The following is a 26,468-nucleotide window of genomic DNA, read 5'->3' as shown; positions in this document are numbered from 1 at the left end:
GATTTGGAAACGTCTGCTGTAACAGAATGAGAACAGCAGCAAACCGTGAAATTAAATAACGGGTTCAATTAACAGCAAGAATAATCGGCTTCTCATTCAGGAACTGCTTGGAGTTGGAAGCCCCAGTTTAGCTGGTCATCTGTTGGCTCGTTTCACATCTCATTTCTGTTTGGCTGCCATTTAATGAAGAACATAATGAATTGAGAGGCCTGAATCCTTAAAAACAGGGCTATTAAAATGAAGGGAACAGAAGTTAATTAGCAGTGAAGACGGTCAATTGTTAGAATGCAAACCTGCAGCCAGTGCGGCCCTCCAGGCCTGGCGTTCGACATCCGTGCTCCTCTTCATATGAGTGACTTCAACAATGCACTTTTCTTTTGCTTTCTGCTCCTCTTAAACTGTTTGCCGCCCCAATAACTTCACAGCACGTATCATCACATCATGAAGTTTCGATCATGTCTGAGGTTACAGTTCTTGCGAGGAAACACGTGACAGGCAGACACAGGCCTTAGCAGTTTCTATATATAGCCAGATAAAACAGCCACAATAAGAGCAAGACTAGGGTGGGCTTTGCATACCCCACTGGAAGAAAGACATTTTGAAGAGGGAAGGATTCCATCATCAGCAAATAAATGAAAAATGAATGAATGCATGAGGGAGTAAATTAATAAATCAGTCAATCATTCAATAAATGTGAGTAATGAATGATTTAATGACGTTATCTGATCAGTTGATTGATTAATTTTTACCTCCACGTATCCGTAGCTGCTGTCATAATAAGGGGGACACGTTTTAAATCAAGGACGAGGCTCTTCTGGGCAGCGCTCTTCGAATTCCATGGCCGTCCTTCCCTTCCGATTCTCCCCGACTCGGATTAGTTTTGTTTTTTCTTGGGTAGGACAAAAAGCAGGAGGCAGTAGAGAAGTGGAAAGAGCGAGATGGGGGAGCCACAGACTAGCCAGACGGCAGAGGGCTTCCTCAGCTCAACAGTCATGATGACAAAGGCCACCACCAGTTGCGTTTGGGCCCATGTGATCATTTGGTAGAGCCATCGTACGGCGCCACCCCTGACGTTGGGGCGTAGGAATGCGTGAATGCGGTAGTCTGCCTCCACTGTGGCGGCCCAGCACAGGAACCCAACGATCTGGCCGAGGTGAAGCCCATGCCACCATGCTGAAAAGCCAAAGGTGGCCAGTAGCCTGTACCTGTTGATCTTGTGGAACACCAGCCTTCTGAGCCAGTCTGCAGTGGTCTTGTTCCATGAACGTGCAAACTGAGATACCATATTGGTCGTCTCCAGAGTCCAAATGTCGGCGTCCAACAGGTCATTCCAAAGTGGGCTGCCATTGGCACTATAGCCCCCAAAACCCAAGCCAGCTGCAATATTGATGGCCTCACTGAGGACCCAGTGAGAATAGTAGCTCATCTTATAGAGCAGCGAAAGGCCCCAAATGGAGACGACGCCTTGCAGTCCACCATGGTGTGTGATGTCAAAGAAGTCGTAGCCTATTCTGATGCCAAGCAGTGCCTTTAGGCATTCTAGTGACAGAAACAAACAGCATTTTCGACACACGTGCCACAAGGCAATGGGGTGTCGCTGTCCGCTCATCTCCACTGATGACTTGAAGGTCCTGAAGGAGCACAGGGGTCCACCGAGGAGGGCGGGAAAGTAGAGGGTGTAGCTGAGGAATGGCAACATGGAGCGGGCTTTCTGTAGGTGGGAGCCGCCTTCTGCTAAACCCCCGAGTGTCACCTGGCCATCCTGAACATCCATCGAGAGGGACGTCACACGCTGTGTGAGAAGCATCAGCGAAGACATCGCAATGAGCAGCCTGAAAAGTCACAAATCATTTGGTCAGCCTTTAAAACGGGGCCATCAAATGCCAACACCATCACAAGGACATACTGTACATGCAAATGAGATGCTAATAACTCACAAATCCAAACTACAGAAACACCAGTCACTTAATAGGACTGAGCCCCCTATATGACCCCACAACAACTTGTCTTGTGACGTCTGCACGGATACTGCAGGGATGGGCGCCTTTGTTTCAACTCGTCGGCCGTCGGACTTCACCCCAGGATGTCTCAGTGAGGTCACATCTGGTGGCTCGCTGTCTTAACACTCAATCATCGAGAGTGATCCTCATTGCCAAAACTTCAGTGATGTACTTCTGAATACAAAATGGAAATCTCAATGCACGTTGTGTCCTTTGAAGTCCCCATCATGCAGTTGGGGCTGCAGATTCCTCCCACGCAAAGCACTAAAAGGAGGGCAGGCCTCTGAAAGCCAACACAAAAGGCCAGTCCTGCCCTTATTTAGGTCTGGGCTCTTGATTTGGCCTCACCCAGGGCTGCCTAACCACTACTCAAATGGCAGGCTTTGGCCTGCGTGGGCCCAGAAATGCTGAGGCTGAGGCTGATGAATGTTTAAAAATAATTAGGAGATCATAAAGGATGGAGAAGTGGAAAACCGTGAAACTTCACGTCCAGAAAAACCTAAAGAAAGTCGTTTGGGATGAAAGAATTTATGAATAGTAGCCAAAAAAAACGGCAAGTGTAGGACAGGAAGAACAGCAAAAACAGGCGAACAAACTGGGGAAATCGCTGGAGAGCGTCTCATCCAAGGGCCAGCCGCTGTACTCAGAATCTTTAATTAGTCTTTGCTCTTTTATTTCTGTATGTTTTTTGTTCCTTTTGCCTTTATATCAGGGTTGGTAAATATTTTTCCGATGTGTTTTTCAAGATGTTAATATTCATGTCTTTCTCGTCTTTGTGGTAGTTAGCTTGGGCAGAGTGACGCGTTACATCATTGATGGGGCCGCGTGAAGGAGGATCTCTGGGTGGGCTCTGATCGGAGTGAAAACAAAAGACCCTGCTTCATGTAGTGTGCGCTTCGTAGCGAATTCAGTTTATTTTGATCCTCTGCCATAGTTACTACGCTGACCATTCCGGGCTGCAATTTGTGTTTTGACAAACGACACAAAGGATTTTGGGATATGTGATTGTGAATTAGCCTCGAATCTCAAATACTTTTAAATTACATTCCAGTCCTTCTACAAAATGAAGTGAAATCCCCATTCCTTCATGCTTAGGCAGAATAAGAGGCAACAAACCAGAAAATCCAAATTTATACAAGAAAAATGAAGAACTAACCACAACCAACCCAGAAGCCGCTGAACGCTCTTCATCATTGGGCCAGCTGCCTAATTACGTGGCCCTGCCTCCTTAGGCTCAACATACAGGAGGCAGGGCAGATAACAAGCAATACTGCCTAAAAAGTAACAAGACACACGATCACAAAATTATTAAAACATTCAATATCAACAACAGCCATACAACTGCTGTACAATGACTGACTCCAAGGGATATGCGAAAACCAAGTAATTTCCTTCAGGATTAATAAAGTATAATAAAAAAAACAAAAAACTAAAACTAAATAATAACAAAAGCTAAACTTGATCTAAGACACTGTCTCCAGCTGTACCCTAATGGTAGCCATGGTTTGAAAGACCCTCACCACTGCTCACACCCCTTCCAGGTGTGGTGCCTCCATGATCACCGCCAGGCAGTTGGTGTGTTTAGGAAGGCTTGGCTACTCACTTGCTGCCCCTTTTAATGAAAAATATCACTTCTCCTCGGGCCTACATAGGGTGTGTGTGTGTGTGTGTGCCCCCGATTGTGTAAGCGGGCAGGCAGGGTGCTGTAGTCACCAAGATGTTTGCCAATTTGGCTGCCACCTTTGATTGTGTGACCTTAAGTCAGTCATGTGACCTTCTGGGCTCCAACTGTAAAGACTGGATGTGAACGGTCGTGACGAATCCTGAACTTGTAAGTTGCCTTGGAGAAAGGGGGTCATCCAAATATAACAACAAAAAAACAATACATTTTTATTAAAGTAGAGAATCCGTTACCTGGCATCCAGAGCTTCTCGAAGCTTGTATTCTTTATATTGAAGAAACAGGTGCCAGGCTGTCTGCCAACTCATCTGGACAAGGAATACCCAAGTGTGAAGGCATGGCGGGCTGACCAGCTTCAGCATCAGCACAAAGGACAGCGCTGAGAGGAGAATCAGGGGGCAGTAGGGGCCCATGGTGACCACCGCCAGCAGCAGCCCACCCAGCAGCAGTGTGAGGTGCCTGCAAAGACAGAGAGCTTCATGAGGAGCTGGCAGGTCGAGGCTTAGGGCTTGAGAAGGAGACATTACAGCCCAAGTGTCCTGCTGTCCTGGTCTTCACGCTGGAATTTGCCACATCAATTCATCATCTGAGCTTTAGGTGGCACTAAGCTCCCCTCACATGCCAGTCCAACCTCTAGTAGAAAGCCCTTAACTCTCCCCTCCTCCCACCCATCCTGTGTGTACTTGGTGGAGTGAGACCCCTGTGTGATGCCCTGCGCCTTCAGACTCGGCACATTTCATACCCCTGGGCATCTTGTAGTTCATGACTGAGCGATCAGGGCAGCAACTGACACACGAAATATTGCGTAAAGAATATTCAAAACTGTTTGTTCCAAATCATGCAAAATGAAAAAAAAATCTCAATCTCAGAGTCAAACACGCAAAATGATGAATGGCAGGCCATTTCTAACCTGCTTAATCCAGTCCAGGGTCACTGGGGGTTGGGTGGGCTTTCCCAGCTAGCATCAGGCACAAGGCAGGAACAAACGTGAACAGGATGCCAGTCCAACGCAGGGCAAACACACCAAACACACACACGGGCCAAATTGGCGTCCCAAATTCACCTAACGTGCTTGTAATTGGACTGTGAGGGGGAAGCCATGCAGATATGTGGAGAACAGCAAAATCACGGTCAGGTACAGCGCGTTGTCACACCCACCACACGACGAAAGAGCAGGGGATCCTGGTCGGTAACCCCCGCAGTCACGCGGTCCAGACCCACCCTCCAGAAATGACCCTCTATCTGCTGCAGCCAGGTGCTATGTGGGCAACCCCTTGGCCTGATCCTGCCACTCGGGTCCTCAACAATGAGGATCTTACAAGCCGGATCACCCTCGGGGAATCGCGCCACATGGCCGTAGTGCCGTAACTGACGCTCCCTCACAATGCAGTTAACGTGCCTCATTTGGGACTCCATGAGCAACACAAAGTCAAACCAACGGTACCCATAAATAAAATGATTATTTACTAATACCCTCGATGTGCGCGAGGCGCGACGACACGACTGCTAGAAGGTACTGAAGCCCCCGCGGCGCCTGTTCTTTGTATTCACGGTTTGGTTTTCCACTTTTTCCTCCGTAGTTTATGTTTCATTTCTGCAGAGTGCCTTCGAATTTCAGTGCAAACACGAATATTGCGTTTTGTTTTTTCCTGTTTTTATCATATTTTTATCAGTAACTAGCAGGAGTACCCGCCATTGCCCGGCCATCTATAACCGGTGAATTTCCCAAATGAAAGAAACAGAACAAACAGTTTTCTGATTGACATTTTATTGCAAGTTCGTCCACTCTGGATTGTGTCTGCTGTGGCGTTTCAGACGCCCTTGAAATAGACTTTCTTGTGGCATCTGAAGTGGACCTTCCAATTCTACGTCTTTTTTTCGGTGCTATGGGTATATTAGCGAAAAGCAGGACAATTCTAATGTGTTACATGGTATTACGTACAGAATAAGCACCACAGTGAGATGAATTTATGTTATTTACAATACGTCGGAAAGTGAACAAATAGCACCAGTCAGTAAGAAAGAGCAACACTGAAATCGTACTGTGAGCGGGAAAGCGAGGAAATAGCACCACAAATACGGAAAGCCAGTGAGAAAGACTAGCACTGAAACCGTACTGGGAAAAATGGCGGAGGGGTGTTCTGTTTGAAAGGAGCGTCTCTGTTGAAGTGTGCTGCTATCTAATGGACGTTGGCGAAGGTACCTACAGAGAGAAGTGATATACAACTGCTGCTACGTCTGGGGAGAATAGCGGAGGAAGGATGCTGTCTTTTTAAGGCGAGTCTCTGCTCAAACGTGCTGCCATATAACAGACGTTGACGAATGAAATACAGCACTATCAGTGCGTGTGGGGGTGTATCAGCCGGTCACGCTTAGGGGGTCATTCACATTTTACATCAATACGGCAGCCCTGCCTCACCCGATCAAAGCAGTCGGCCTTCTCATACTTGGAAACTTCCGCCATCTCTTGGCTATTTAAAGAAACATGGGTAAAGAGCGACGCACAGGGACCAAAACTGCCACTAGATGGCGACGCCGTGAAGGTTTGTTGCACCGTGCGGCCGTCTTGTCGATGAGAAGTACGAGGATGTGTGCCAAAGGTGAAAAGTTGCCCTGCCCTTCACCACGAACATTTTTCCCAACCAAACATACCCCATGACCTCCTCCTGGTCACAAAGGAGCCTCATCCCCAGTTTGGTGCCGATCGGATGCCCGGTGCAGATTTGTATGGCAGACAAACAAACAAACATACACACATCGACTCTGCTTTATATATTAGATGATGAGACACGATGAATACCCGGAGGTTCTCATTCAGGGCTCTGGAGCTGTGAGGTGGTCGCACAAACGCAAGTGTGTTCTCCGCACAGGTAACTCGTTCCTCCTGCTCTCTCCTGGTGTTTCTTGGTGTTTTTCTGCCCAAACCCCCTGGACCACCTGCTGTGGCATCGTGACTCTCCTGTCGTTGTCTTTTTAAGAAGCGAGCGGCGGCTGCGACAAACTCACTAGTGACACCTGCTGGCCAAACAGGCGCACAGCATGCCGCGCCGTGCCTTTAATATCAAGTGGGGTCACAATTTACCGTACAAAGACAAGCCATAAAGGGCTCACAGGGTGCTGGAAGATACCCTAGTGACACTGAAGTAATAGGGGGGTCAATGCTCTTTAAGGGGGTACGTTCACTCATACTCGGTCCATCTGGATTGCAAACCTTTAAACACGAGCACCATAGGACACGAGGTCCAGGACTGGGAAGGGGGCAACTCAATGCAGTCTCTTGGGATGGATTTTAAGTTATAGACACTTAATCTGTGCCTATATAGTGCCTTTCATAATGAACTGCGTTGCACAAATGTATTTAAAGAAACTGACTTTACGCTGCAGTTTAACTGCAACTTCTTGTTTTATTTCATTATATTCTGATATTCAGACCACCATGAAACCCACTTATCCAGGTCAGGGTCTCGGGGAGCTGCAAGGCAGCAGGGTAGGGACCAATCTTGGGCTTAGTGCCAGTCTTTTGCAGGGCACAGTCACACTCCCTCACTCACTCATAATTGCCAATCAACCTTAGCAGCACACCATAGCTAATCTTGTTTTATATAGCGCCTTTCACAGTAAGCGCTAGGACAAGGGGCTTGAAAAGCCCCCCACAAGTGAAGCACATGACTTCCATTCACTGCCTGGCTCTGTTTACCAAGACCTATCCTGGCACCGGGCGCAAGGTGGGCACCAGTATTTTATTTTATTTTTGCTTAATTAATATTCAGCCAATACAACTTCCACAGCTTTATTGTTATATAGCGCCTTTCGCAGTGAGCACTGCTGCTCCATGGCCCTAATCAAAGCAACTGACCCTCATTTTTACATATGATGTTATTTACAAACAAAAACAATTCTGAGTTTATTTTAATTATTTTTACAGCCAATCGGGACTTGGACCTTATAACACACGCTGGCCGTCGGTCTCAGATTCGAACCCCTTCACTTCCCGCACACTTTGTTGTGCTGCACTTTTCACTTTAAATGGACACCTTTGCCATTTTTGCCCCATCAATCTACACTCAACAGCCCATAACGACAAAGTGAAGACGCGCTTCCCAAAAGGTTTATTCAAAGCTAAAAACTGAAGTCTCTCCTTCCTAGAAGTAGTCAGACCCTTTGCTGTGGCCCTCCAGATTGTTCTCAGGTGTCTCCTGTTTGCTTTAATTCTCCTTGAGATGTTTCTAGAACTTGACAGGAGTCCACCTGTGGCTAACTGACATAACTGGACAGCATTTAGGAAGGCACACTCCTGCGTATTGAAAGTCCCTCCGTTCACACTGCATGTCAGGACAAAAACCAAGCCATGAAGTCCAAGCGGCTCTCTGTAGACCTCTGTGATCGCGTTATGGTGAGACGTCGATCAGGACAAGGCCGCCATAAAACCATCTCTGAAGGTTTGGGAATCCCCAGGAGCACAATGGCCTCCAGCATCGTGAAACAAAAGAAGTTTGGAACCAGCAGGACTCTTCCTAGAGTTGGAGGTCCAGGTGAGCTGAATAACAAGGCAAGGAGGGCCTTAGTCAGAGAAGGAGACCGAGAACCCAATGGTTACTCTGACAGAGCTTCAGCACTCCTCTGCTGAGATGGTAGAACCTACCAGAAGGAAGACCATCTCAGCAGCACTCCATCGTTCATCTGTTTATGGAAGAGCAAATAGACGGCAGTCACTCTTGAGTGAAAGGCATAGGACGGAATTTAAAGCACTCGGAAGAAGATTCCCTGGCCGGATGAGACAAAAATAAACTCTTTGGGCAGAACTCCAAGCACCAAGTCTACTGAAGACCAAGCCCGGCTCATCACCGGCCTAATGACGTCCATCCCGTGAAGCATGGTGGTGACACACAACCCTATGGGGGTGCTTCTCAGCGACAGGCAGGCTTTTCAGAGTTGAGAGAAGGATGAATGCAGCTAAATACAGAAGAAAACCTGCTTCAGAGTACACGTGACCTCAGAGTGAGGCGACGGTTCACCTCTCAGCACGACAAATGACCCAAAGCCTAGAGCAGGGACGACACTGGAGTGACTTGAGTGGCGCAGCCAAAGTCCGGAGAACATCTGTGGAGAGACCTGGAGGTGGCAGTTTACAGACGCTTCCCATCCAGTCTGGCAGACCCTGGGGTAATGGAGGCTTACCTGAGGAGACCTGAAGCTGGATTTGCTGCCAAAGGGGCTTCTATGAAGCACTGAATTAAGGGTCTGGATACTTATAAGAGATTTCAGTTTTTGATTTTGAAAAAATTGACAAAGGTTTCTAAAACTATGTTTTCATTTGCTATTATGGGTTATTGAGTGTAGATTGATGGGCAAAAATGGCAGATGCACTCCTGTAAAATTAAATCTACAGCTCATTAAAGTGTGTAGAAAGTAAACACTTTCTGAATCCATTGTATGTCTCCTTGGGTCAAATCAGCTTCTACCATCTGTCCATCACATTATTATGAGAATGGGAGATTAGTTAAAACATCCATATCAGCACAGGGTGCCCCCTACAGGACAACAGGAAGATGTGCTTCATTGGCCTCAGAAATGCAAGTGTGGCTCACAGTCCATGACCTGCAATGGCGCCACCCGCTGGCAGTGTGAATGTTCAGTTCATTTCAGTTTATTTCTGTGTGACGCTGTTCTCTGAGTGCAGACCTGAGTGCTGTAACAAGTTTAGAGGTAAAGTACAAACGACAAAGTTTACCAAATAAATAATGTACACACATAAAATAGCAGATTTGGTTAAAGAGGCACTAAAACTTTACAGGTAATCCTAACTGGATCCTCACAATACTTGTCTGTTAATGTTATTTTGGAGAAAAGGTGACGTGACTTCAGAGTGGGGTGACGGTCCGCCTCTCAGCACGACAAATGACCCAAAGCATAGAGCAGGGACGACACTGGAGTGACTTGAGTGGCGCAGCCCCGACTTAAACCCCATTTAACAACTGTGGAAACATCTGAAGATGGCAGAAGCTTCCCATCCAATCTAATGGAGATGGAGAGGATCTGCCAGAAAGAATGGGATAAAGTGCCCAAATCCAGGTATGCAAAGCTTGTAGAAGAACGATATCGGGTCGTTTTGAGCTTCTATTCTGACAGATCCTGTGAAACGCAGGGTTGCTTACCCGTGACACAATAAATCCAGCCTGAGATTGGCATTTACTGTAACAATTAACACTTCTGCCAGTGAACCACGGCAGCACATCTTTAGGATGTGACAGAAAAACTGGAAGCAGAGGCCACACGGGCCAGTGGCAGGTCTGGATGTGAGCTGTGAGGCCACCAATAACCCCTGTGCCAGTCTCATTCACGGTTTTGTTATTACGTTTTCTTCTCATTCAGACATAATGCCAACAGGGGAGTGCTTCCTTTTCCACAGACCCCTCACAGTAGGCCCTCGTGCGCAGTCGGAGGACATTTCTAATCACATTTCTGTCCATTTCATTTTTTTTCTGCTGTGTTGGGGATGTCTGAAGGAGTACGGCAGGAGGAAAGGCGCCTCAGGCTGATCTCGGAGACGCTTCTTCTCTGCCTGGCACTTCTGCACTTGGGTTGAAGTGCCCGTCCCACCAAATGCGTCATTCACTGCAGGCCCCCCGCTGGCATTTCTGCAGTGGGCCCGTGGAGGCTCTGCAGTACAGAAGATGGTCCGTCGGGGAGGCCGCACTGCCACATTTGGCAAGGCTTTGAAAGTGTGGACGGTGACTGTAGACGAGAGCGTGTGAGACAAGAGCTGACATCTGTACATCCCTGAGGTCACTCGTGTTAGAGGCTGGGGGAGCAGCCGTCTGACTGACATTAGAAACCCCGGTGGGCCTCAAGTGTCGAGCTCTTCAAGCCCAGTCAGGCTTTCCGTTTGATGGATTTCACAAACAGCTGCCTCTTGATTTTTATTCCCGCTGGCAAAGTGGGGCACTGGGACAGGCAGGAGGGACTCTTGGCAAACTGCGCAGTGTTACTTCCGGATCTGCAGCTGGGCTGTGAATCTCTGGTTGCACACCACTGGCGCTTTGAAAAGTAAAAGAAAAACAGAAGGAAGGAAAAAGAAAGAACGTGGGAGCGGCCGTGCGGCGAAGGAGTGGCACAGTGGGGGGCGCTGAAAACTCTGCTCTGCGTACTCCACCTTACCAACAACAGCACGCCAAAGACACTGAGCTGCGACCAAAACAAGAAGAGAGAGGCCTCTCCACTTGATTTTGTTTTTTTGATCTCCTGTCTTGATGTTTTTCCAAACAGAAGGCGCTATATCAGAACATTCGCACCTTAGGATGGGCCTGTTTATGGCTTATGAAGCTCCCCAAACCCAAAAAAAAATCCCATTTGGAAATGAAAGCTTCACGCTGAGGCCATTTTTCCTCCTAAAGTGGGACCCCACTTCTAACCCTGTCATCCGGATGTTACAAATTGAATGGGTTACGCTGCATCTGATGTCACTACACTGGTTACCTGTGCCAGTCACAATTGACTTTAAAATACTGCTTATGGTTTACAAAGCCTTAAATAATCTCGTTCCATCCATTATCCAACCTGCTATATCCTAACTACAGGGTCACGGGGGTCTGCTGGAGCCAATCCCAGCCAACACAGGACGCAAGGCAGGAAACAAACGCCGGGCAGGGCACCAGCCCAACGCAGCTTAAATAATCTCGCTCCAGCTTATATTTCGTAACGTCTGACACCTTACACTCCAAATCGTAACCTTAGATCTTCAAATGAGTGTCTTCTCAGAATTCCAACAGCTAAACTTAAAAGAAGAGGTGAGACGGGCGGCCTTCTGCTGCTATGCACCTAAAATCTGGAATAGCCTGCCAATAGGAGTTCGCCAGGCTGATACGGTGGAGCAGTTTAAAACACTGCTGAAAACACATTACTTTAACTTGGCTTTCTCACAGCTTCATCTTAGTTTAACCCTGATACTCTGTATATACACTGAATTATCAATATCATTCCTGGTGGCTCCATAATCCATACTAACCCCTACTTTCTCTTCTGTTCTTTTTCCGGTTTTCTGTGTTGTTGCGATCTGTGCCACCACCACCTGATCAGGGGGCCGTGATGTCCCTCCATTGATGGATTGAAGGCCAGAAGTCCACATGACCCTCATCATCAAGTCCTTCCATGAGAACCCTGAATACCCTGAGGACTGATTGAGGCCATTGATGTTTGGTAGAATGCCTAGAGGGGCTGGGTGGTCTCGTGGCCTCAGAACCCCTGCAGATTTTATTTTTTTCTCCAGCAGTCCGGAGTTTTTTTTTTTTTGTTTTTTCTGTCCTCCCTGGCCATCGGGCTTTACTTTTATTCTATGTTAATTAGTGTTCCCTCATTTTAATTATTTATTTTGTCTTTTTTCTCTTTCTTCATCCTGTAAAGTACATTATTTGTATGAAAATGAGCTACATAAATACATGTTGTTGTTGTATGCCATATGCATTTCCCTCATTAAATTTCCACTCTGGTCTCCCAACCATTAAAATAAGAACGAAAGACACGGGACTTGCCTGCCTGGTGACTTTACTGACGAGCTGCAGATAGCGCTCAGGTTTCCAGCGTGCCGCTCCATTTCTTCTTCTGCTTCGGCGATCGTCAAGTGCTGTGAATGCAACCTAAAAACTCGCTTTCTGCAGCCTCAGAAGTGAACAGCGTTTGAACCGTTTTCTGAATATGCAGAAAACAGAAATGAGCTCACCCATTTATTTCTAGTTTGGCTGACTACTGCAATGCGTTCTTCACCGGTTCTTTAAATCGTCCAGGTCTCCTCTTTAGTGTCATGTTAACGCCAGGAAAAAAAAAGACGTAAACCTTTAATTTGCTTCAATAAGGGAAAAGAAAGTTATTACGTGCAACAGAAACATGCGAATAACACAAGGACGACATAAATACAGTAGGAAAGGTGTGGCGAGAGTCCAGCGCTGGACTGATGCACATGGAGAACGCGTCCTTTGTGTTTTGCGATGCCTGATGTGTTGCTAAACCCTGCACTGTGGTAGCCTAAAATAACACAAGGGGGCTCAGGCGTTGACATTCATATCCCGGGGGTCCTCAATCACGGTCCTGGAGGGCCGCAGTGGCTGCAGGTTTTCATCCCAGCCAGTTTCCAAATTAGACCTCAGTCCTTGTTGATAATGAAACTTGGTATTTAACTGTAAGACTATTAGCGCTTTCATTCATCCAAGAGAAATTGTAATTGTTTCTTTACCTTAACCCATGTGGACTAGAACAGAATTAAACTTAACGCTCCTTCCGATTCCCCTCTCATTTATTTCTAAACATTTTTTTTAAACACATATTCAATGGTGCATATGTAGAAGTTTAAAAGGAAGCACGTTGGCTGGAGAGCTGCTGGTTTATTGGTTATGTGCATTTTGTTATTATCTAATGTCTGATTAACGTTTAACATTTTAAATGCTGCTGCTAAAACTAAAATAGGCAATTAAAGGTTCTGAATTGTAACAGACAGGATAACTAAAATTAAGCCAAAAAAATGCATTGCTTTAGTAGTAAATAAATGGACTCTTATTCAAAAATTGGTTGAAATGGATACCTGCAGCCACTGCGGCCCTCCAGGACTGTAACTGAGGACCCTGATCTACAGTGTAATTAAATTTGTCTTTGATGAATGAAAGTGCTAAGCCATGTCGTTAAACAGCAAGGACTGAGGTCTACTTGGGGAAACCAGCTGGGATGAAAACCTGCAGCCACTGCGGCCCTCCAGGACCGTGACTGAGGACCCCCGGGGTAGAAAGTCAACATCTGAACCGCATGATCGACGCACCCCTTGTGTTATTTTAGGCTACCACAGTGCCGGATTAAGACCTTTAGAGGCTCTAAGTGCTTAAAAGATTTTGGTACTCACATACACCTAATTCAAAAGCGTAAAATAAAATGTTATTTTTCGAAATGAAACATAACTTACAGTAAGATGGAGAAGGATGCTTATTTTGCAGTGTTTGCGCCATATAGTCCAACAATGGAATATTTCTGTGGTGCCCCCCTTCCCCTGATTGCCCTAAGCACTTTATTATTTTGCTTAATGGTAAATTCAGTCCTGTTTAGTGACTCCCACTTTGCCCCTGACATGAACATTACCAGTTGCCTTATTGTGAACAGTGCTTAGGGGGCTAACGTCTTGCTTGTGTTTGCACGCAGTTCTCACACAGGTATTGTTACAGCGTGCTGAAGCTTCACTCGTGCCATGGCGGTTTGGTCGTGCAGTGCCGTGTCCTCCCTCAGTTTCCTTTTATTTCGTGTCACAGTGCCTAATGATGACCAGTTCACATCATCATCAGTGTCACTTGATCGTCTAACTGTCTTTACAGCTTTTCGTGTACCGTTGTGTTTTTAATTGGAGGTTCCACCCCCTGACTTATTGCTGACTTATCTTAGAGTGGCAAAGCACATAGAAATATTCAGGATTTTTTTTGCTGCCTGATTTTATTTCATCCACGAGACTACAGCAGAATACTGGCCCAAGCTTCATTTGGGCTTAAAAATGTAAAATGGACCATTACACATCGCCCCAAGTGTGACTCATGGGTAACCATAATTGCATGGAGTTCAAAATGCTGCTGCCAGAACCATTACAAGAACTAGAAAGTACGACCACATAACTCCAGTCCTTCGGTCCTTACACTGACTCCCAGTTAAATTCAGGGCTGATTTCAAAATCCTCCTTCTTACATATAAAGCCTCAAATCGCAGAGGCCCCTACTTACTTCTCTGAACTTATAATTGCACTAGCCGTGTTCCCTGTCAAAGTCAGAGAATAGAATAAATGTAAAAATATTTGATATCTCTTGTGGGTGGTACCACTGCTATCTCATAGTAAGGAGGTCAGGATTCATGTTGCAGGTCCATCATGCGTGGAGTTTACGAGCTCTTCATGATGTTTGTGTGCGTTTCTTCCCAAAGTCCAAAGATATGCAGGTGAGGTGGATGAGTGCTCCTAAATTTGCCAGTGATGTGTGTGTATGTGTTCTCTCTGTGATGGACTAGTGCCCTGTGAAGGTGTTATTCCTGCCTTGTGCCCTCTGCTTGCTGGGAGAGACTCCAGCACCTCCACAACCCTGCTCAGGATAAACCAGATTAGATAATGGAAGGATAACTCTTTCCCTGTGTGTTCCTTCAGCATTCCTCATATGCCTTTCCTTGGTATCCTCATGTGTGTGACCCTCTCTTGCCCCACACTCCACTCTCTCTCTGGCACATTTCCCATGTAGCCTGCTTCTCAGACTCTTTCATTTTGGGGTGCCTTGTTCACCTTCTGTCCAGTTTTACACTACCACCAACAGTAGAAGGGCCCTTACTACCCACTGGGATTCTTGCGAACACTTCCTGTCTCTGCAGGTGACTTTCAGCGTTCCTCCTACATCTTTACTCCTCCTCATGTGTCTCAACCTCTCTTGCCTGGCACTTCCTGTGTCTAATGCATCACCAAAGCCAAACTGACCAATCAGATTGCTCAGAGGGATAAACGAAGCAAACACATGGCGACAGTAGTGTTTTATTATATACAATAGATACAAATAAGAGCACACATTCAGATCTCAAGAAGATGGGCGATTAAAGATTCCAAGGAATAATAAAATAACACTGGGAAGATGAGCTTTTAGTTATGGAGCTCAAAACAGCGTAATGATCTGCCTGCTTGTGTATGAGATACCCCTTGGGTCTTCTGGATGAAGACTCACGACCTTAGTCAGCACACCCTGACTAGAACTGCTGAGTATCTGCACATACTGCATCTCCATTTGCTAGCAATTTGTACAAAAATATCAGTAACACAAAATGTATAAACCGTTACTAACCCTCCTCTGCTCTTCTCTGACCCCTACTGTGACACTTGGCGCCGCTGCTGTACTGCCCACCTGTTCTCCTGCTTATGACAAAGACACCAGCAATATTTGGGAGGCATGGAATCCCAGGATGAAAAGAGTTTGTTGTTTTATTACACTGAACAGCACACACATCTATATTGTGGTAGAATGCCCAGAAGGGAGTGGGCAGCCACTTGGCCGGGGTCTTCATGACTCTGACTGTGTCTAACTCTGGCTATCGCTCAGACTGTGGACCCCCTGGAACTTTATTTTCTCCAGAGATTTTGCTTGTTAACTAGCCATATATCCAAAATAATATTAACAGACATGTATTGTAAGGATCCAGTTAGGGTTACCTGTACTCTAAATAGTTTTAGTGCCTGTTTAACCAAATCTGTTATTTTATGTCCATACATTATTTATTTGGTAAACTTTGTCAATTGTACTTTACCTCTAAACTTGTTACAGCACTCAGGTCTGCACTCGGTGTGCAGCGTCACACGGAAATAAACTGAAATGAACCGAACACGCACACTGCCAGCGGGTGGCGCCATTGCAGGTCATGGACTGTGAGCCACACTTGCATTTCTGAGGCCAATGAAGCACATCTTCCTGTTGTCCTGTAGGGGGCACCCTGTGCTGATATGGATGTTTTAACTAATCTCTTCTCATAATAATACTAACTGAAATACCCAGCGTTGCCCAGGAGGAAAATAAAGTGTTTTCTTTTTTAATTGTTTGAGAAAAATATAATTAAAAAGACCCACAACTTTAAAAATAAAAATAAATTAACAAACAATGAAGCCTCACTAATGTGTTTCTCTTGCGGTCTTGTATGTACAGTTGGGTCCATAAATATTTGGACAGAGACAACTTTTTTTAATTCTGGTTCTGTACATTACCACAATGAATTTTAAATGAAACAACTCCGATGCAGTTGAAGTGCAGACTTTCAGCTTTAATTCAGTGGGGTGAACAAAACGATTGCATAAAATGTGAGGCAACTAAAGCATTTTTTAACACAATCCCTTCATTTCAGGGGCTCAAAAGTAATTAGACATTTGATTCAAAGGCTATTTCATGGGCAGGTGTGTTCAAGTCCATCGTTATGTCTTATCAATTAAGCAGATAAAAGGCCTGGAGTTGATCTGAGGTGTGGTGCTTGCATGTGGAAGATTTTGCTGTGAACAGACAACATGCAGTCAAAGGAGCTCTCCATGCAGGTGAAAGAAGCCATCCTTAAGCTGCGAAAACAGAAAAAACCCATCCGAGAAATTGCTACAATATTACGAGTGGCAAAATCTACAGTTTGGTTGGTACATCCTGAGAAAGAAAGCAAGCACTGGTGAACTCAGCAACAGAAGACAACAGTGGTGGATGATCGCAGAATCATTTCCATGGTGAAGAGAAACCCCTTCACAACAGCCAACCCAGTGAACAACACTCTCCAGGGCTTGGTAGGTGTATCGATATCCAAGTCTACCATAAAGAGAAGACTGCATGAAAGTAAATACAGAGGGTGCACTGCAAGGTGCAAGCCACTCATAAGCCTCAAGAATAGAAAGGCTAGATTGGACTTTGCTAAAGAACATCTAAAAAAAAACCAGCACTGTTCTGGAAAAACATTCTTTGGACAGATGAAACCAAGATCAACCTCTACCAGAATGATGGCAAGACAAAAGTATGGAGGCGTGGAACAGCTCATTATCCAAAGCATACCACATCATCTGTAAAACACGGTGAGGCAGTGTGATGGCTTGGGCGTGCATGGCTGCAGTGGCACTGGGACACTAGTGTTTATTGATGATGTGACACAGGACAGAAGCAGCCGAATGAATTCTGAGGTGTTCAGAGACATACTGTCTGCTCAAATCCAGCTAAATGCAGTCAAATTGATTGGGCGACGTTTCATGATACAGATGGACAGTGACCCAAAACATACAGCCAAAGCAACCCAGGAGTTTATTAAAGCAAGAAGTGGATAATTCTTGAATGGCCAAGTCAGTCACCTGATCTTAACCCAATTGAGCATACATTTCACTTGTTGAAGACAAAACTTCGGACAGAAAGGCCCACAAACAAACAGCAACTGCAGTAAAGGCCTGGCAGAGCATTAAAAAGGAGGAAACCCAGCATCTGGTGATGTCCATGAGTTCAAGACTTCAGGCTGGCATTGCCAGCAAAGGGTTTTCAACCAAGTCTTAGAAATGAACATTTTATTTCCAGTTATTTAATTTGTCCAATTACATTTGAGTCCCTGAAATAAACGGATTGTGTTTAAAAAAAATACTTTAGTTGCCTCACATTTTTATGTAGTCGTTTTGTTCACCCCACTGAATTAAAGCTGAAAGTCTGCACTTCAACTGCATCTGAGTTGTTTGATTTAAAATTCATTGTAGTAATGTACAGAACCAAAATTAGAAAAAAGCTGTCTCTGTCCAAATATTTATGGACCTAACTGTTTGTTATCATCCAGTTGACACTCAGAGCCAGCCAACTCTATTTAATTTCAAAAGCAACAGGGGCGCAGTGTGGCTCAAACGTAAAGAATGCTGGCAGTCGCCCTCTGGTGGTTGGTCCGAGTGTCAACTGGATGATAACATGCATACAAGACCACAAGATCACCCCCCCACCCTACCCAGAAGGGGGTGGGTTAGGGTTGATTTCACCCTACAGTATTTTTAGTCGACCAATGAGAAACATGTGTACCAAGTGTCATTAACATCGCTCCAGCCGTTCAGAAGTGATGCTAAGACATACATACACACATAAACACAGACACATACATTGACATTTTTAGATATATAGATGATGGACAGATAGTAGAAGCTGATTTGACCGATTGGGAAAGTTCAGCTTTTAGAGAAGCTCAAGAATTATAGCCATACAATGGAATCAGAAAGTGTTTACTTTCTACACACTTTAATGTGCTGTAGATTTAATTTTTACATGGATGCATTTGCCATTTTTGCACATCAATCTGCACTCAGTAACCCATAATAAGAAAGTGAAAACTTGTTTTCAGAAAGGTTTGTAAATTTTTTCAAAATCAAAAACTGAGTATCCAGATCCTTAAATCGATACTTCATAGAAGCCCTTTTGGCAGCAAATACAGCTTCAGGTCTCCTCAGGTAAGCACCTGGATTTGGGCAGCTTACCCCTATTCGTCCTGGCAGGTCCTCTCAAGGTCCATTAGATTGGATGGGAAGTGTTTGTAACCTGCCGTCTTCAGGTCTCTCCACAGATGTGTAAGTCTGGGCTTTGACTGGCCACTCAAGGGCAGTCAGCAACTTGTCCCCAAGCCACCCCAGTGTTATCTTGGCTGTATTCTTTGGGTCATTGTCGTGCTGCAAGGTGAACCATTCACCCCAGTCTGAGGTCGTATGCACTCTTTTTCTTTAAGGAATTCTCTGTAATTTGGTGGCATTCATCGTACCTTCAATTCTGACCAGTCTCTCTGTCTCAGCATCCCATAGCATGATGCCACCACCACCATGCTTTACCGTATGGATGGCATTAGGCAGTTTAACTTGTGTCTCATCAGACCAGAAGATGTTTATCCTCATGCTCTCAGATTCCTTTATACGTAGCCCATTTATTCAATAGGGCCTCCCGTCTCGCCACTCTACCATAAACACCTGATTGATGGAGTGCTGCTGAGATGCTTTTCTTTTTGATGGGTTCTTCTGATTCGGCTCTGATAGAGTGACCACTGTTTTCTGACTGAGGCCCTTCAGTTTAGTCAGATGGTTAACTTTAGGAAGGGTCCTGGTGGTTCCAAACATCTTCCAGTTCACAGTTATTGATGCCACTGTGCCTCTTGGGAACACTCAAAAGATTCAGAAATGGTTGTATCCCCTTGCCCTGATCCATGCCTCACCACAATTTGATCGGAGAGGTCTATAGAGAGTTCCTAGGACTTTATGGCTTGGTTTTTTATCCTGACATGGAGTGTGAATTGTGGGACCTCACATACACAGGTGGGTGCCTTTCTACACAATGTCCAATCAATTCAGTTTGCTGCATCTGGACTCCAATCAAGTTCAAAGCACAACTGAAGGATAATTAAAGCAAAAAGGATGCGTCTGACCATATCTGAAGTGCCACAGCCAAGGGTATCAAAAATAAACAAATGAGACATAAACCACGAATTTGAACCCCACCCAGGGGAAGAACCCTGGCTGAGACATGACAAGGACTTTCTAGCTGTATGTTGACTGGTGTAATTAAAATACTTTGTAGTCGTTTTTCTGTTAATGAACCTAACTGATAAAGGAAGCTATTCTGTTAGATTTCTCCAATCTGCAACACCGCTGGTGTAAATAAAGGACATCCATGTCTGAATTTCATTTGTAACGATGGCTCGAGACTCTTCTTTATTTACAGTGTTTTACGCAACGTTTGACTGAACTGTACTATGTCTGACAGTCCACACTACAATTTGTGCTTGTCCTATTCTCAAATTCTGCCCCGTCACTGTCTGGGTTGAGTTTCCATGTTCTCTATGTGCCTGTGGCTATTGTTCAGGAGCCCCAGTTTCCTCTCACATGCCAAAGTTGTGCAGAGTCATTCAAACGGCCGCTACAGACGAGTCCAGTGCTGCATACATTAGTGTGCGTGTGTACGTGAACATGCCCTGCACCAGACTGCCACCCTGCTCCTGTCTTGAGCCCAATACTGCCAAACTCTGCCCACTATGACCCTGTATGAGAAAAATGAATGAATGAAACAATTCTACAAAACAGTCTAATCCACTTCAGGGTCATAGGGGGTCCCAGGAACTTCAGGAATCAAAACTGGGGTGATGAGTCTATGGTAGGGCCCAGTTGAGCACAAATCTAATAGGGCCAGTTAAGGAACACCAACTAACCCAACACACCCATCTGTGTTAGAGGAAAACCCACAGGGACCCGGGCAGAACATACAGACTGCACACAGATGGTGCCAACACTTTGTATTCGCACCCTGGCTGCAGGATCTGGGAGGCTGCAGTGCTAACCACTGTGCCATGTAATGTCCGGCAGTTTTAATTTTCAATCTTGCAATTCTTGATGTGCTCCCTGGGTTATACTTTGAAATGCTTTGGCGACAGACCACAAGGTGAAAGGTGCAATATAAAGGAAAGATTAACCTGATTGCATAATGAAGTTCATAATGCTACTCTGAAGCCGTAATCCGTCATGTTTTCCCATTTTGTCTTAGTCTGCCTTATTTTTCCCCAGTGCCTTGACCTGTTGTTGTTCTGAACTGCTTAATGTGAAGGTCACTACAAAAATAAAAACTGATTTTATGACTCACATTGTAACACAAAAGTTAACCTGCCAACGTATTTTGCTTTACATTAGATCAGGGTCACCAGTGAGGAATCACTCATGTTCTCACTGCTCTCCTTTTAACGTTGCGCTCACACGGAGAGGGTCTGAATAATTACCCAGCTTCCCCGGCTCTGATCAGCAAGCAAGCCTTCTGAATTCCACTACAACATGGAGGCCAGCATATAACATGGCGTCTCCTGCCCGGTGTGCAGCGCGATCGCACAGAGCTTATGCAACTTGGCACATCCACATAAAGCGACAAGGGTGAGCTTTCTTCAGGGATTTTACTGGATGTACCTCATTGCAAACTGAAATATACACAAGGGAAACATGCAGGACTTTATAGGTGTACAGTATATCACTTTAGTTTCCTAGCATGGCTATTTTCACTGTGCTGTTGTCTGCACATTTTACACTAAAGTGCATAGGGGGTTTCCAGGTACAGCAGATTAGTAACATGTGCTTCACACGTAGGCTCAAGCTTTATTATCCATATTTAACCAACACTTTAAAATTCTTATTTATACTTTGTCTACAAGTAATTGATAAAAAAGGAAAATTACAATCACATAATCTGCCCGGGGCGGCACGGTGGCGCAGTGGTAGCGCTGCTGCCTCGCAGTTAGGAGACCCGGGTTCACTTCCCGGGTCCTCCCTGCATGGAGTTTGCATGTTCTCCCCGTGTCTGCGTGTGTTTTCTCCGGGCACTCCGGTTTCCTCCCACAGTCCAAAGACATGCAGGTTAGGTGCAGTGGCGATTCTAAATTGTTGTTATTGAAAAAAGATCTCTTAATCAATATATCAGAAAAGGAGTGGAAAGTAGCGATGCAGAGAATTCACTCGAGCTCCATATGCGCAAAGCATACAAGCATACAACTCAAAATTATATATCGAGCACATCTGTCTCGACTAAAACTCTCCAAAATGTTCCCAGGTCAAGATCCAACCTGCGAACGTTGCAATCAAGTCCCAGCCTCACTGGGTCACATGTTTTGGGCCTGCACCAAATTAACGTCATTTTGGACCAAACTTTTTAGATGCCTTTCAGACAGCCTTGGTGTCACAATCCCTCCTAACCCATTAGCAGCTGTGTTTGGTGGTCTCCCAGATGGGCTTAAAGTGGAGAAGGACAAACAAACTGGGATTGCCTTCACTACACTTTTGGCACGCAGACTTATTTTGCTAAATTGGAAGAACCCAAACTCTCCTCTTTTAAGTCAGTGGATAACCAATGTTTTATACTATTTGAAATTGGAAAAAATCAAATTCTCAGTTAGAGGATCAGTACAGATTTTTTTCAAAACCTGGCAGGATCTAATCAATAATATTTTTGAACTAGCAACTTGGCGCGCGCCATGCTGCGCGTTGGATGACCACAGTTGAAGGACTCCCTGTTTAAATGCGGCTGCCAGACGTGAACTGGGTCCTTCATCGCACCACATTTATGTCTGTGAGTGGTGAGTGTCAGTTTGAGAGCGTTCACTCGGAGTTTCTTGCAAGACCGTACGTTTCTGTATATTACGGTTGTTTTGCAATCGTAAGGACCTCTCGTCGGGTGTCTCATTGGCACGCTTTTGCCTCTTTCTTTCGTGATCACGGCGTAATCTGTCTTCTCTCTCTGTAGGGGTTTCAGTTGCCTTTTGTTGTGCGGCAGAGACGCGTTGTTGAGCTAATCTGTGTGAATGCTGAGTGTCTGTTTCTTGCAAGCGACTGTCACGCCTTTGCCTCTTTGCCTCGTGATCACGTTGTAATGTGTCCTCTCTCGCAGCAGCAGATTTAGTTGCGTTTCGTTTCGGCATTGTTCCGTAAGGTCTCCTCCGTACAAGTGCACATGGGTAGCTGAAGACGGAAAGGCATAGTGAAACACACGAATTTGTGACCAGGGGAACCATCCGACTCAGACTCAGGGCTCGAAATACTCAAGTGCACATGTTATTTATAATTAATTTTTTTTTTGTTATGATCCCTGTAAATATTTAATAGTATATCAACAATATAATCTGTTGTAGTATGGGCGTTAATTAGCGCCACACCTCATAACCTGCATACACCACGTGTTTGGCTGTAACGCCAGAAGCGCGGTGGACGCTGTAAGGTTAGGTTGTGGTTTCTGTTTCTTTCGTGATTTTTTTATTTCATTTTATTGATTATTTAATAGGCAGAGGGAAGAAGACGTTAATGTAACGCTCTGTCTATTTCTTTACTTTTGTTTTGAAAAGATTTTCGGGAACAGGAAAAATAAAAGCAAAGGGGAAAGAACGGAGGGGGTAAGCAGGAATTCTGAGAGGGGACGGACTGGGGCTTTTCTACGGGGCGGCTATACAGCCAAAAGGAACGCGGACACGGACACCGCGCTGGGCTTTTATTATATAGATAAGCTCTTAAAGCACCGAGGAAGCAATTCTTTCCGCATTTCTTTTCTTCTCCACTCATCTCTATTGCCCTTTTAAACTAATCAATTTAGGTATGTTTACAAGCTTTAAGTTTTACTCCGTTGGCCATGCTCTCTTTCTCAGGGGTGGGGGTTAATTTGTTTTCATCCTATTTTTTTTTTGTAAAAATTGATCTATATGTATGGAATGATTACAATAAAATTATCCATCCATCCATTTTCCAACCCGCTGAATCCGAACACAGGGTCACGGGGGTCTGCTGGAGCCAATCCCAGCCAACACAGGGCACAAGGCAGGAACCAATCCCGGGCAGGGTGCCTACCCACCGCAGGACACACACATACACACCCACACACCAAGCACACACGAGGGCCAATTTAGAATCGCCAATCCACCTAACATGCATGTCTTTGGATTGTGGGAGGAAACCGGAGTACCTGGAGGAAACCCACGCAGACACTGGGAGAACATGCAAACTCCACGCAGGGAGGACCCGGAAAGCGAACCCGGGTCTCCTAACTGCGAGGCAGCAATGCTACCACTGTGCCACCGTGCCGCCCACAATAAAATTAATAAAATAAAAAAAAAATTCTAAATTGTCCCTAGTGTGTGTGTGGGTGTGTGTGCCCTGTGGTGGGCTGGCGCCCTGCCCAGGGTTTGGTTCCTGCCTTGTGCCTTGTGTTGGCTGGGATTGGCTCTAGCAGACCCCTGTGACCCTGTGTTAGGATATAGTGGGTTGAATAATGGATGGATGGATAATCTGCCCAATATTACAGTATTTAGAAACACAAAACAACATTCAACAGCAGAAAACAATGAACAATATGCAGTGGAAACAAAGCGTGACATTCAATAATCTTGCTTTTAATGGCAGCAGTCATTAAACTGGTGTGCCTTAGCTAATCACAGCACCTAACTATCGTGAGACATTAAAGCTGTTCATCTGCAGTACTGTCAGCCAGGCCATTGTACTGGAAAATAATGACGAATTCATATACTCTCCAGATTGAACTCTTTCTGACAAAGAAAATAATTCAGTTAATATTTAGAGTCATAATTCTGGTTCCAAAAATTCAATATGGTAAATCTAAGTAGCAGATGTTTGCTGAATGTCTGCTTTCTGTCTTCTGTTCACCAGAAGATAACAATAAATGGAGAAAAGAATAATATTTACATAAAACTGACACTGACAGAACCCATTAGCTACTAGACTGTGCAGTTTGATTTAGTAGTAAATGAAGAAGAACTGTTAAAATTAAATACCCTGCATGTGATGAGCCTATGGGACAGTAGCAGCTCTAAGCTGAGTGGAGGGATGCATGCCCACCCTATGGTACCTAGTGGTACATGGCCACTTTTAGTCGTATTATCACATGAAAACTTAAGTTATTAACCTGTGCAGGAGAAATAAAAAAAAATATTTATGAAAAAAGTTTTAAATTCCATAAGCCACTATCCAAAAAAAGCACTTGGAAAAAAACACGTTTTACAAAGAAGACAGTGGACTTGTATGTAAAAAATGTCTTTCTGTTTAAAGCACTGATCTATACACATACTGGAATGGAACATGTGGGGTTAGAAAATGGATAAATACAGAACATCATTATATATCATCCATCCATCCATTTTCTAAATCCACTTATCCAAATAGAATGCACATTATATATGCAATAGCAACAGTAAAAGTCAATGTTTAAATGTACAAATAAAATGATAATAAATGGATGAATATATTGAGTTCTGACATTCTTATTTATCTTCTTTCTGTGATCCTGCTTGATCCAACTTTAGGGTGACCCTGGTTAGGTTGGTGGTATGTAATGGGACACAATCACAAGCACACCCCCACACCAAGCTAAATGAGACTCACCAACTAACCGAGTCGGAACATTTTTGTGGAAACTCGAGTACTTTGAGAGAAACTCTCTGCCATAATGAGAACACAGACAGTGACCGCCCCACCAGGACTCAATCTCATTGTCCTCAGACTGTGTGCCACTGTAAAACCCACATACACTGTATCTATACTAATAAAAGGCAAAGCCATCACTGACTGACTGACTCACTCACTCATCACTAATTCTACAACTTCCAGTGTAGGTAGAAGGCTGAAATTTGGCAGGCTCATTCCTTACAGCTTACTTACAAAAGTTAAGCAGGTTTCATTTCGAAATTCTCCGCGTAACGGTCATAACTGAATCCTACTTACATACATATATACGTCCATAGCCTGCAGCTTGGTCGCCGTGTAAGTCAGAGTTGCGTCCCCCATCCCAACGCCTCCCACGTAATTGACTGCCTGCCCATATAAAGCAGTTCATCGCTCCGGTCTCTTAATTCCCTTCCTTGTTTCGCCACGGGATTCACGTCTCCCTGCTGATAACTGCAGCCTTTTTATTTAATCCACAGCTTCTCCGATGTTTTATTGTTCATTTATTACAATTATAGTTATTGTGTAGGTATTTTAGACTTCCTTTACATTGTTCAGGTACCCATTTCCTTTATCATTTCAACCGTACCCGCATTAACATGTCTATCGAGGTGATCACCATCGATCAAAGAACTGTCACTTACCGAGTGGTTCCATGCCCAGAGATGGCGCCTACCTTTTCCATTCTCTGTGTTACATATTGCACGGCCATATTAGACTCAATCTTGATATCCAGAGGAACATTGTGTCTTATGTATTAAATGACTGGGACAGGTTCAAGGTGTGGACTGATGACGGTACAGGAGATAATCATACTACACCGGAGCACTAGAAGAGTGAAATGCTGAAGTCCTTCACCTATGCATCTGCATGTGAGTTGATGGCTGCCGCTGAATTGTTCGGTTGTCACTTTCAAGTGTACCGGAATGGCCAAATATTTTACACCTTTGGACAACCGCCAATGCCTCTTAAACATCTTAGATTCACAGGTGACGATTTCAGTAGTGGACACTTTGATGTGTATGAATGTTTAAACTCTCAAAAGCTGGATGTGAAGTTATCGATGAAACTGGTTGTATACTTACAACGCTTGACAGATACCGAATGTCACTTCAACACAACTCCTACAAATACTGTCGTAATTGAAACAAACCATGAAACTCCAAGCTGCGAGAGAACAGTAAAAAGGAGGCATGTCAGACGTCATGGTACATTTTCTGATGCAGCTAGACAGAAACAGCTTTGTGATGCTGCCACCAAATACTTGCAGGCAATTCCACAAGTTCATAGACACACTAGCACTAAAT

At 44.8% G+C, this 26,468-nt stretch overlaps 1 protein-coding gene across 5 annotated transcripts in view; it reads right to left on the bottom strand.

Annotated features, from left to right (window-relative positions):
- Positions 1-692: 692 nt before the first annotated feature.
- Positions 693-26,468, bottom strand: part of mboat4 (membrane bound O-acyltransferase domain containing 4) — a 78,809-nt gene continuing 53,033 nt past the window's right edge. For all 5 annotated transcript variants that reach the window (XM_039759596.1, XM_039759598.1, XM_039759595.1 and 2 more), the window contains 2 exons: positions 3,915-4,139; positions 693-1,832 (listed from right to left, as the gene is read on the bottom strand). In XM_039759596.1, the coding sequence (XP_039615530.1) occupies positions 875-1,832; positions 3,915-4,093 (1,137 nt within the window). In that variant the 5' untranslated portion in view covers positions 4,094-4,139 and the 3' untranslated portion in view covers positions 693-874. The remainder of the gene's footprint in view (positions 1,833-3,914; positions 4,140-26,468) is intronic.

This window comes from Polypterus senegalus, chromosome 7 (genome assembly GCF_016835505.1).
Source record: "Polypterus senegalus isolate Bchr_013 chromosome 7, ASM1683550v1, whole genome shotgun sequence".
NCBI classification, from domain to species: Eukaryota; Metazoa; Chordata; class Cladistia; order Polypteriformes; family Polypteridae; genus Polypterus; species Polypterus senegalus.
This window is presented reverse-complemented; position numbering and strand designations above follow the sequence as displayed.